Source organism: Vulpes vulpes, chromosome X (genome assembly GCF_048418805.1).
Source record: "Vulpes vulpes isolate BD-2025 chromosome X, VulVul3, whole genome shotgun sequence".
Lineage (NCBI taxonomy): Eukaryota > Metazoa > Chordata > Mammalia > Carnivora > Canidae > Vulpes > Vulpes vulpes.
The window spans coordinates 92,814,295-92,828,334 of NC_132796.1; the positions used below are offsets into that span (position 1 = coordinate 92,814,295).

The 14,040-nt window shown below is 36.4% G+C and overlaps 1 protein-coding gene across 7 annotated transcripts in view; it reads right to left on the minus strand.

The window, feature by feature from the left end:
* Positions 1-14,040, minus strand: part of TENM1 (teneurin transmembrane protein 1) — a 796,092-nt gene that overhangs the window by 261,013 nt on the left and 521,039 nt on the right. For all 7 annotated transcript variants that reach the window (XM_072744131.1, XM_072744132.1, XM_072744133.1 and 4 more), the window contains one exon: positions 208-407. In XM_072744131.1, the coding sequence (XP_072600232.1) occupies positions 208-407 (200 nt within the window). The remainder of the gene's footprint in view (positions 1-207; positions 408-14,040) is intronic.

Sequence of the window (14,040 nt, forward strand, 5' to 3'; positions counted from 1 at the left end):
CTGAATCTGCTCTGCTAAATGCTATTGCTTATTTCTCAATGTCATTTTTTCCTCTTCGCTTGAGTGTGATTATTCTGGATATTTGCCCATTACAAACATGGTCTGCCTTCACCTTTGACTCCCACATACTTTACGAGTCCCAAACCCTGAAACAATTCATCCCACCACCCTCTAAGAGGACCAAGAAATTCCTATAACATCAAATACCTGAGTGTGTGTAGGTGGAATGTTTCTTCTGCCATAAATCCCCAGCAGAGAGTCCTTGGCTAAAGAAATATTGAATTTCAGATATATAGGATGGTGGATAGTAATCTGGAAACGCCAGAATAAGCCAGGTGGAATGGTCTGCATGACCTGTGCACCAATGTCAACTTCTCCAGTGTCTATCGCCCGTCCCTTCTGAAACACTGGTTTTAGAGGTAAAGAAAATTGCACATAATATTAATCTCAATCTTTATAAAGCAATGGTTTTTAGTTTTTCAGAACAAATATATCAAAATGACTTAGCTCTTTTTTCCTCCCCACTCTAACTCATAATTCAAGGCTTTACTCAAATTAAGTATCTTCCAAGGAGTCTTCCCCTTCTCTTGAACAACTATTACATTTATTTCCATCATTTGATTCATTTTAACCATTATTTACTGAGTGTGGTCTGGGGAGCTATAGGAGATACAACAATGAACAAGATGCAGTTCTTGATCTCATGGAGCTTTTTATATAAGAAAGGAAATAGGACAAGTGCACAGATAGCCACATTGTAAAGGAAAATAAGTGTTCTGGGTAAGGGCATTTGGTTGGAGGATATTCCTCATTCCTAGCTGTCTCTATGCCCTTTATCTTCCTGTATTTTTTTCTTAATACTCATCACCCTCTAACATACCCTCTAAAACATGTTTTACTTATTTATTGCCAATTTTCTACCAAGAGAATATAAACTCCACGAGGCTGTGGCTGTTTTGTTCCTTGATTTATCCCCAGTAACTAGAATAATGTACACAAATAGTATGTGCTCCATACATATTTATTCAATGAATGAATGAATGAATGAATGAGAAAAGGGTATTTATGGGAGGTAGTATGGAAGATGGGCCTGAAAGAAGGGAGAAAATTTCAACAGAGCTGTTGAGAAGAATGTTCCTTGGGGAAGGAACATTTTTGTAACAAAACAAAGAGGAGAGAAACTTGTAAAGCTATGGGGTAGGGTATGTGTCTATACAGAGGAGCAGTTGGAGATAGGGCTGGAGGAAGAGAATGGCATCATAGGACCTTGAGTACTGATCCTGAAGGTTTATTGCATAAAGGATGGAAAGCCATTAAAGGTTTTGAAGAAGAGGGGAGATGTTTGGGTACATTAGAAAGACTCTTCTTGAGGCAGAAGGTAGGATGATTTAGAGCAAAGAAACACAAGAATGATAGAGAATTACTGAGCAATAACTCAGGTGAAATGACATAAAGATCTAAATTTAGGGTAGGCTCAATAGTTCACATGGGATAAATCCATTCCAGTCAACTGTAAAATAAACTAGTGGGACTACACCAAACTAAGGAGCCCTGCACAGCAAAAGAAACAATCAATAAATTGAAAAGACAACCTACAGAATGAGAGAAAATTATTTGCAAGCCATATATCTGATAAGAGGTTAATATACAAAATATATGAAAAACTGGGTGCCTGGTGGCTCAGTGGTTGAACGTCTGCCTTCGGCTCAGGGCATGATCCCAGAGTCCCAGGATCGAGTCCCACATCGGGCTCCCTGCATGGAGCCTGCTTCTCCCTCTGCCTGTGTCTCTGCCTCTCTCTCTCTCTGTGTCTCTCATGAATAAATAAATAAAATCTTTAAAAAACAAAACAAAATATATGAAGAATTCATACAATTCAATAGTAAAAAAGCAAATAATCCAACTCAATAGCAAAAAAGCAAATAATCTAATTTAAAAATTGGCAAAGGACTTGAACATTTTTCCAAAAAAAAGACATACAGATGGCCAATAGACACATGAAAAGGGGCTCAACATCACTAATCATTAGGGAAGGGCAAATCAAACCCATAAGGAGATATCACCTCATACCCTGTTAGGTTGGCCATTAGGAAAAGGAAAGAACAAATGTTGGTAAGCGTGTGAAGAAAAGGGAACCATTATACACTGTTAGTGGGTATGCAAAATGGTACCGTTGTTTTGGAAAACATATGGTGGGTCCTCAAAAAATAGAACTATCATATGATCCAGCAATCCCATTCCTGGGTATATACCCAAAGGAACTGAAATCAAGATCCTGAAGAGATATCTACACATCCACATTCACTGCAGCAATATTCACAATAGCCAAGATATGGAAACAACCTAAATATCCTCTCATGGAAGAATGGATAAAAAATGTGATATACACACAGGCAATGAAATATGTAGCCACCAAAAAAAGGGAATCCTGCCATTTGCAACAACATGGATGATTCTGGAGGGCATTATGTTCAGTAAACTAAGCCAGACAGAGAAAGACAAATAATGTATGATATCGCTTATGTGTGGAATCTATAAAAGAATAAAAGCTAGTTTCATAGAAACAGAAACTAGAATGGTTGCTAGGGCTGGAGGGAGGGGGAAATGGGGTGATGTAGGTCAAAGGGCACACTTTTTAGTTATAGTAGAGAGTTCTGACAATCTAACATAGAACAGAGTGACTATAGTTAATAATACAGTATCATATACTTGAAAGTTGTTGAAAGTAGATCTTAAGCATTATTATCACACCAAAAAAGTTAACTATGTGAGGTGATGGATGTGTTAATTATCTTGACCTTTTTAATCATATGACATCATCATGTAGTATACTTTAAATATATACAATTACAGTTGTCAATTTTTCCTCAATAAAGTTAAAAAAATCACATATTAAGGAAGTATAAAACTGGGTTATCCTAAAGAATGATATAAATATCTATGAACTTCAGATTATTATAAATTTTAAAAATCTTATTGTACTTTCAAGCAAAAATACTAAAAAATAAAAATTTATTTTTCAAGCTAGTACAGAGAAAATAATACTGAGATAAAAATAATTTATCTAAACTAAGGCAAGAAAGAGAAGGCACAGACTAGATGGATCAGTTAGAAAACATGAAGATGGACAAAAAATTATAATAAAATAAAGAGCAACGAACTAAATGCTTATGTTAAAAGCTAAGCTTCCTCACTCTGAATTAAAAAGTAAAATCTAAAAGACATATATTTTACAAATATATACTTAAAACATAAAGAGACTGATTTGTAATAACAAGCTATTTTCTCGAGAAGAAAAAAAAAGAAAGAAGACAGTGTAAAGAAGATTCTAGAGCAGCGTTTCTCAAACTTGAATGTGCTTAAGGAAGGGCATCTTGTTAACATGCAGATTATGATTCAGTAGGTCTAGGGTTGGATATTTCTCACAAGCTCCCAAGTAATGCCCATGTTGCATGGTCCACAGCCTACACATTGAGATGCCAGGTTCTTAGGACACTGGGATGCTAGGTATGGGGGCTACGGAAGGGTCAAAACTGACCCTGTGGTCGTGAGTTTGGGTGACTCACACAATGCCAGTAGCAAAAACAAGAAACCTAGAAGGAGCTGGTTAGTGGGAGAGGATGCTGAGTTTGGACAAGCAGATCTTTGTTATTTCTTGCTATATTTTCGAATTACTTTCAATGTGCCAGTTTACTATGTTTCTGTGGAATTCTCTGTTAAGTGGTGGCGGTGAATAGAAGAGGAGGGGCAAGAATGAGTTTGTCTTGGGTTTAAGCCACAAGGATCACTCTTCAAGAGGGAAAATTCAATTTGGCCTCATTTCACACTGTCTTTATATTTTTCAGTCATCAACTCTTTCTCCACACCAAACACAGTTTAAAAACACACATGGTCTCTGTCCTTTGTGTTCACTTGCTATAAAATTAACAGCCCATTAAGAAACACACCTGCGGTGGCTTTATTCAGAGGCCAATGCCTTGCAGCTTTTAACTCCCTAAAATACCTCCATTATTGCTTTTTGTGTTAAGGCCAAGAGTAATAACTATTTTAAGAATGTTCGCTGTTAACTGTTAATAATAGATTTCAAATGCAATTTTGAACATAATTATGTATTACAGGACACATAATTTTGTGGAATTGACATTTATAATAAAATATGCCCTTTGAGATGATAAATGACCAACTGAGGACCTTACTTTTCACTGAAAGTTACTTTTTCCCATGTGAGACAGACTGGTCTTGTCCCCAAAGGGTTGATTATACATTTAACTCTTTAGGTCCTGGAGCTGACAAATGTCTTCAAAGAGCAGACAATTAATAGACCGTGTTTATGCGGATACTTCTGTCCTCAACTTAATGTTCAGTTTGTTCAACTGCTATCCTCATCAGGGGCTTTTATCACTTCTTAAAATGCATCATTTGGTTGTTCAAACACTATTATAAATATAAAATAATTTAAAATTAGGTTCAACAAACACTATTTTAAAGGTGCTGTGAACAGCCTTTAATGAATGCAGACACTGTCATTTTAAAAAATCAGGGCAAAACTGGCTGATGGACATTAACCTTTATATACGAGCCTTACCAAATGCTACACCATGTCTTCCTTCTGCACTTTATAGCATCATATACTGCATAATGAGGCTACTTAAATGTTATTCACTAAATCAAAAGAAACTCGTGAAGTTGTGTTATTGGAGCTTCCTGGTTACTAGCATTAGTAAATATCTGAAGCATATATACTCAGTCATTTATAAAAATGTTTTCAAAAGACAATCTTACCCTTTGAGAGCCTGCATCACAGTTAAAACAAGACAGATGAAGAGACATGACAACATGAATGAACATGTGGACTATAATTTAAATAAAAATAGCAAAGCAAGCTAGTTGCAGCAATTTGGTATTAAAGAGAATTTCTCACAGCTTGCAGATGGAAAATTTCTCAGCCTCTAACCTTTAGAGTTGAGTGCATCAGAAAGGGAGACATCTCCCTGTTAGCAATCTACATCACTAAATAGCCTGTTCCATTTTATCTTCTCTCAAAATTTGTTATAGGTTACAATGTAGTGGTTCTCAGTTAATTTACTATTTAATTTTTTTTTCTTAATGCAGCTCAAAGTGGAAAACTAAAGAGAAGAAAATGACACACAGAAAAACAATACATAATGTGATTTCAGGAAGGCATTCTGCACCTATATAAGTAAGTGGAATAATTTTCGTCAAACTTAGCATTGACTCTGATCCTTCATTTGCAAGGTGTCAGCAGCAAGGTTAAAATATAGCACGAAGGTACGGATTTTGTAGCATTCAAGTTTTAATTGTCATATAATCACTTCAATTGCTATAGCACATCTGAAGGTGCAGGGAGACCATATTCTCTAGTAGTAGAACACTCCCTTGCACAAATGCCAGAGAAAGTGCAGACAGCCCTGGATCATATCAAACTGTGCAGTAAGTACTATGGTTATTACAGTCCCACCAATATCCAACAATTTAGTTTGCACTAAACACTCTCTTTATAGCTTACAACACAGGCATAAACTGCTGAGTGGTAAAAAAACAAAAAAAAACCAAAAAACAACCAGCAGATAGGCTGTGTTGAAGGATGGCAAGCTAACTCACGGTTGCTTAGTTCAAAAGGAAAAGGTCAAGCTACCTGGATGGTAAATACAGAGGACTGGAATTGGTGACAGAAACTGTGAGCAGTGGTTGTCTTGACTAAACTAAGGCTTCATTATCTCTAGATTCAGCCACATACCTGAATACTAAAAACATAATTACTAAAAAGATTGTCCTTCTAAGATAGGGGTAAATAACTCTATTCTGGACACATACATGTATTTATTTTTCCTACTTAATGTAGCTAGGCTGGATTTAATGATTCTGCACAAAACTCAGTGAAACATGAGTAGAAGATACTGACATGTAGCTATTAAAAAGATTCCAGTATCATGTCCTTGTGTAAAAATGATTATGGCATTGTCCATAACAGCACTCTTAGCAGTCCTTTAAAGGCATTTGCCAGTTCCATAAAATGTATCTAAGCTAAGAAGGTTCCCGTTTTATTAACTGAAGGGAATATTGTCCAAAGGGATGAAAAAGAAATATGCCTTAAGATCGTATTTGCCTTCACTTCATCATATAGCACGTTCAAAATCTTCAAAAGACTTCAACAAATACCTTTGGTATGGTCTTTCACCTGAATCAGTCCTAGTGTATGTCTCATGGCTTAAGTACCATCTCCCTTTTGTTCCTTCAAACATAATAATTGTTTCATAGTAATAAATCATTATGAAATTTAGAGTATCAGTGCTTAGAACAAAATGGGGAGGTGAAATGAACCCATAATCCCTGTGATCAAAAGCTGTGAAGAGATATAAAGGGCACAGTGAAAACCTATCCTACCCTTCACATCTAAGTAGCCATGTATAATTTTCCTTATACAAAATGTTGAAGGAAAAATATGTATTCAACTCTCAGTTCTTCAGGGACAGATTTTCCAGATTGTGTATTACACATGCTTTTTATTTTGGTTCTATAGCCCAGGACCATGTAGAAGAAAGAAAAGGAAGAATGAACCTTGTACATAATAGGTACTTGGTAAATATTGTTTGGATGAATTAATAAAATAGTAATATTGATAATTTATTTCATAATGTTGATAATTTATTTTGACATTTTGATACAAGGTTTAGTGGGAGGAAGAACTGACTCATCTTTACATGGAGACTTTTAGGAATTAACTGTGAATAAAATATATTTAGAAATAAAATACCCCTGCCATCCTGACACTGATAACAGATAGCTAATTGTGTGGAAAAGTCCATTAGCAAATATTACACTTGAGAAATACATTAGTATGTAAGTGTAAACAATTACGTCGAGACACTGACAGACTTCAGAGTCCAGTACAGAAGCTCATCTAGTATTATAAACATCTTCTCAGACAGAAGTGAAATGGTATAGTCAAAATCTCACCATTAATTAAAACACTAATTTTGAATTGTATCTGACCCTGTATTATCTGATTGTTGAACATATTATTGTTTAAAAGACATAATTCTTGTTGTAGAAGTCTTTCTTTAAGGTTTGCCATAAGGATTTCCACTTTCTCTAAACATTTTTAAAAATCTCACAGTTCTTACGGTGTGTTATAATGACCACTAAGTAGTATTCACAAACATTAGTTTCCAAATTTCACACTCTCCTGACTTGACATACAATCTCACACAGCGAAACACAAATTATGTTTGTAGAATATCAGTCTGTTAATACTACCAATGGTACATGATGTAGTCAATCTCTTTAAACTTTTTTGGTGAAAACTTGAATCGATATAAAACTCAAATTAATCATCATCACATTTTTACATATTTAAACATTGACTCAGAGTCATGGGTCAACATGGTATAAAACACCTCCTTAAAAGAAAATAATATTGCCACTAGCAAAAAAAAAAAACCCATATTCAAAGGTTAATGAATAAATATGGAAACATGCAATGAAAAGTCAAAAAAGGAAATTAAAAAATGATTTCCATATCAGAAAGGGTGACAGAACATGAAAGACTCCTAACTCTGGGAAACGAACTAGGGGTGGTGGAAGGGGAGGTGGGCAGGGGGTGGAGGTGACTGAGTGACGGGCACTGAGGTGGGCACTTGACGGGATGAGCACTGGGTGTTATTCTATATCTTGACAAATTGAACACCAATAAAAAATAAATTAAAAAAACTATTTCCACTTATAATATCATCAAAAAGAATTAAAAACTTAGGGATAAATTTAACAAAGAAAGTTGTAAGTTGGGGCACCTAAGTGGCTCAGTTGGTTGAGTGTTGAACTCTTGGTTTCAGCTCAGGTCATGATCTCGGGCGGGGGTGGGGGGGTCTGCTTGAAGATACTTTCCCTTTCCCTCTGCCCCTCCCCCCACTCACACTGGCTTGCATACTCTCTCTCCATCTCTAAAATAAATAAATAAATCTTTAAAAAAAGTTGCAAGACTTGTACACTGAGAAATACAAAACATCACTGAAAGAAATTAAAGGAGACCTAAATAAATGGAAATATCCATATTCATAGATTACAAGATTTATTATAAAAATGGCAATACTTCCTAAACTGATCTACAGACTCAATGCATTCTTATCAGAATTCAAACTCCCATTTTCCAGAAATACATGAGCTGAGCTAAAATTCATATGGAAATTCAAGAAACTCAGAATAACTAAAGCAATCTTAAAAAGAAAAAAAGGAAAACACTGGAGGCCTCACACTTCCTGATTTCAAAACCCATTAAAAAGCTACAGTAATGGTGTTGGTATTCCGATAGTTATATAGATCAATGGAATAGGATTGAGAGTCAAGAAATAAATTATCACATTTATGGTCAACCGAATTTCAAACACGGGCACCAAGACAATTCAATGGGGGAAAGAATAGGCTTTTCAATCAGTAGTGATGGGCAAGTGGATATCCATAAGCAAAAGAGTGAAGCTTGAACCACTCCCTCATACCATATACAAAAATTAATTCAAAATGGATGAAATATCTACATTTAAGAGCTAACCTATAAAATTCTTAGATGAGAACACAGGCATAAATCGTTGTGACCTGGGATTTGGCAATAGTTTCTTAGATATGATATCAAAAGCACAAACAACAAAAGAAAAAAGAGATACATCTGACTTCATCAAAATTAAAAACTTTTGTGTCTCAAAGGACACCATCAAGAAAGTGAAGAGACTGCCGACAGAATGGGAGAAAATATTTAAAAATCATGTATTGGATAAGAGGCTTATATCTAGAATACATTAAGAAGACTTACAAACTCACCAAGAAAAATACAAATAAACCAATTGAAAAATGAGCAAAGGATGCAAATAGACATTTCTTCAAAGAAGAAATACAAATGGCCAATAAGCACAGAAAAAGAGGCTCAAAGTCAATAGTCATCAAGGACATGCAAATTAAAACCACAATGAGAAACCACTTCATATCCACTAAGATAGCTAAAATAAAAATGATAGACAATAACAAATGTTGACAAAAATGTGGAGAAATTGGCACCTTTTTATCCTTGGGTTCTCAAAAAAGCTGAGCACAGGTGTTCCAATAAAAACTTGTATGTGAATGCTTATAGCAGCATTACTCATAATGTTCCAAAAAAGATGAAAAATCCACAAAAGGTCCATCAATTGATGAGTGGATCAACAAAATACAGTATACTCACATGGTGGAATATTATTCAATCATAAAAAGGAATGAAGTATTGGTGCATGCTACAACATGGACAAACTTTGAAAACATTATGTTAACTGAAAGAAGCCAGACACAAAAGAATACACATTACATGATTCCATTTCCATTTATATAAAATGTACACATAGGCAAATCTGTAAATACAGGAAATAGATTAGCGGTTGCCAGGGCCTGGGGAAAAGTGGGGATATGGAGTAACTGCCAATGCCTATTGAGGTTTCTTTTCAGTGTGATGAAAATGCTCTGGAATTAAACAGTGATGATGGCTACACAACTCTGAATATGCTAAGACTCATTGAACTGTACTCTTTAAATCAGTGAATTATATAGTATGTAAATTATAGCTCAACAAAGCTGTTCCAAAAGATATGGTTATAAGTTAAAAACTGGCATGCATAGCCTGCACACACACATACATACAAACTGTATGAACTGTAATAAGAGTTTTGATGTTTTTCCAAGTAGTTTTAGATGGTCATCTGCTACCTGGAAGCCAAACTGTCTCCTGGCCAGTATTTAGAACATATAATTGGTAGTACACAGCAGGGATGCCTATTTTCTATATTTTTATACATGTTAGATGTTAGTAATATGCAGGTTATTATGATCACATCCTTCTGGGCTTTGGGAGGGTGGCAGGGGGGCTGGTCATGGCTCAATTTATCTAGCACTCCGTTTTGTATCTTAGAATGTAAAGTCCCCAGAGGATAGGGCAGTCATGGCTGTCTAAAATCTTGACATCTACCTGCTAGGCATTTAATAAAGGCAATTATATTATGACCCATCTATCCCACAGTTAAGAGTGATAAGGGGGTTGTACATCCTCTTGTGCCAGGCCTCAGGAAAAAGAAACAGCCAGCAGAGGGACCAGTTCTTGTGGGTTTTCATATTTGCTATCACCTTTAATTTCTATCTTTAAGGAACCCAGGAAATCTTCAGTAATATCAAATTAAAACTCCTTCTTGCAAGCAGCACTCACTCTAGATAGTAACAATAGTAACAACAATAGTAATACAAAATGGGGATAGACAGTACCATCTATGGAACACTTACTGGGTACTCTTTTGGAAACCCTACCTCTCGTTTATTTCTGCGATAGCAAAATGCCTCTCTCATACTCGGTGTGCCATAAAATTCTGTGTCCCACTTTCTTCCCGAGGCACCTCCCTCCTCTTTTCTCCTGTCCAGACTTTCGTCCCTTCACACTCTCTTTTCTTACTGGCATCTTCAATGCCTCCCTCTCTACTGGTTTCCTGTTCTTCATCTTCAAATAAGCACAAGTCTCTCTTTAAAAAAAAAAAAAAAACTAAAATGACCCAACTGCCCCTTCATCTAGTTATCATACTATTTCTCTCCTTGCTTTTCTTGCCAAGCTGTCTCCATCTGCTGCCTCTATCGCTTCATTATCCCTTTACCACTTAGGCTAGTACCATCTGCATTTCCCCCCACTCCTCTATTCGTCCATTCTCCCAAATACACACTCTGTAAGGTCAATTGGGATTGATTTTTCTGGTTTCTCAAGGCCCAGCTCAAACTACTCCTCTAATAAACAATCATCTTTTCATCTTTTGTCTTTTAAGCCTCTTAGTCACCTGACCATCTTATTTCTATTGCTGTGCACCAGTTGGTTGCAGGTTATTTTGCATTGTGCATGCATATGTGCCTGCTTGCCCCAGGTCTTCTATTGAATGGGGCCTTACCTGAGGGCAAAAGCTATGTCCTCTGCTTCATTTGTGAGCTTTCCACAGTCCTTCATACAGTTAAAATAGAGTCTCAACTCACATAGCACTAAAAATCATGAACTTCTATGCTCGTGAATTCTAAGATTTCATTTTTCTTCCCTTGATATTATTTTCACAGAGAGTTTGGGGTGGTCAAGAGTCATTTTTCCTACAATATGACTTTTTGCTTTTATTCTTCCCTTTCTCTGAACGACACTGGCAATGGGAATATGGTATCTGTGTACAGTTCTGATCAAGATACCTTTGGTGGGATATATAATGGACACAGCAAAAGGCTAATAAAATGACTAAGGGAAAATACAGTTACAAGATGAGTTCTGAACTAAGACCAAAGGCTCATAGTATTAGAAAATTGGAGACTAAGAAAGGATATGTTATTACTTTCTACAGGATCTCCAAAGTTATACAAAGGGAAATGCAGACAGGTGCATTAAATCCTGGAACTCTGAGATTTTGTTTTCAAAAGTAAATCTTACCTATGAGAATTACCTATGACTTCAGGCAAAAGCTAGTGAGTGTTTGAACTTCCTCCAAAAATAATATATAGCAGAAAGATATGAACAGATACTCCACAGAATTAGAAACACACGTGGCTGGTAAATTTCCACACTGTACTCCCCCATCCACCAAAAAATACTATCATGTTATAAAGATGTTATGAGAGGATCCCCTAGCTATTGAAGGACTACTCCAGAAGGATCAATATGCCATTCCATAGCACACCACTCAGGGGCCCTTTCATATACGTACCATTAGGCTAGAGGGACCACAAGGTAGCTACATTCTACAGGAAAGGTGGTATATTAGTCAGACAAACAAACAAAAGTAAAATGAGGATTAAAATGAAACCAAGAATGAAACATTAAACATATATGACCAAGGACATTTAACATGAATTTTTTATACCATAAATAAGTTTGCCTTTTAGCATGGTGAACCCTTTCCATAAATCTGTTTTAGAAGTCAGGTCTCCAGTATGCTTTAGAAAAGCCTTTGTTAAAACTGAAGTATATTGATAAAGTGATTTAATATAGTAGAAAACAAGCTGCAGCACTCTAGTGGGGCCCCCTGAAACCTTGTATTAGAGAAACATCTATACAGCATTATAGGAAACATTTACCGTAATTTGCCATCAATCTTTAAAAATAATAATGTTACGCTCCCAACATTGTTGTCTTTGTTAGTGCATTACTACTATTTTATTTATGTGGTTTGTTGTGCTTATATGAATTATTCCCAATCCTACTACCATGTCCTGGATTCTAATATTCTTTAAGTAAAAGATACTGAAAACTATGGGTTGACTCAAAGGGCAGTTGAGTGCATTTTCATATCCACACGTCCTATGAACCGATATTGAAAAGCCACAGAATTATACTGCAGGACTGTGTTCTATCTGAATGAATGCACAATGATTACCACAAAATGAATCTACCTACTGGCCAGGTCTGTGAAATAAATATCAGTGAAAGTATAAGTAAATCTGGAATTCAAGCTTTCATTTAAAGTCCACAATTGTCACTAAATAAATTGCCTTCAATAGAAATATGCAGCAGGTAAAACAAAACAAAACAAAACACCCCAACAACAACATGGCCAAAAAAAAAAAAAAAAAAAGCAGTGCACACACACACACACACACACACACACACACACACACCTTCCAGCTAGGTTTACAATGAAAGGAGGTCATGAAAGGTACATTTAGGCTGTTAACTTTCAATTGCCAAAATGTGTGTGTTCTGCTTCAAGGAGGAGGGAGAGTCTTGCTAAACCTAGATCTTTGGAAGGAAATGCAAGATTTGCAAAGTACTCTTAGAGAAAAGATATACATTTGACCATATGCATTCAGATTTTTAATCAAGACAGCTGTTACTTAAACAACTGGCCTTGAGAAAAGAAGTTTAAAAAGAAGAAAGAAAAGGCTCAAAGAAGGGTATTGAGCTGACACTAAGGAAAGTCTGGATCCTCATTTCAGCTGTGCCTGTTATGCAAGTCAAGTCTCTTAACCTTCTTGTGTTTTCCTTTTCAAGTGTAAAACAAGGGTAACAATAGCTGCTACAGCATAAAACTGTTATGTGGATAAAAGACATTAAAGTATTTTGAAATTGTAAATGCTCTCTAAGTGTAGGCTGTTATTGTTACATACATGTCAAAAATCCAAACTTATAAGGCAGAAAACTGGGAATTAATTATTTGAATTATAACAGAATCCTCTGCAAGTAATTTAAATGGCAAAGTGGCTTATAAATTTTACAGACATACATTTCAACCATTTTCCAGGAGCATGCATGCCTTTTGCAAAAATAGGTCCACTTTTATTTGGAGTGGCTAATTGTTCTTCCTTAACTGCGGAATTCAAATCCACTGACTCATAATGTACACAGCTGGAGGGGACCTCAGAGATAAGCCAGTCCCACTGAGCATCACCCCTTATTTGTCAAAGCTTTAACAGCTGGGAGGAAAATGGAAAGCAAAGAAAGGCAAGGGGGAAGGCAGGGCGAGGTGTGCCAGGAATCTGACCCTCTTTCCATTTTACCTGCAGAGTGGTGGCTTTTATCTGTTTTTTATTTGTGCTTTCTGGGTAAGATTTAATTTGCAAAATGTGTTTCACTGCCCACTATCCCTCCTCCACTCTCCCAAAAGTTTTAAAGCTGAAGGAGAGCAGAATTTGCCACCCCACAATATTATTCTTCGACATAAGGATCATCTTGAAGAAACAGCAGACATAGAACAACTATGCAGAAGTTCCCCTTTTGTAAGGGGACATTTACATCTCTCAGGGAACTCGCCATCCCTAAGGGTGTCTCCCTCTCTGGACCAGGAAAAAGAGGTGTCTAGATCTCTAGAAACTCTTAGCAATGGAGAAGGAGAGGACTTAAATCTGCCTACCAACCATACTCCAGCTCACAGTGCTTTGCCTGACAGCCACCCATGACTGGCTCCCCACACTCCCAACATCTTTTGTCTTCAGCCAGAGAGGGTATTTAAGGAGGTGGCTTGGGCCATTCCAAGAGTTACTCAGCTTTCCTGGGTCTCT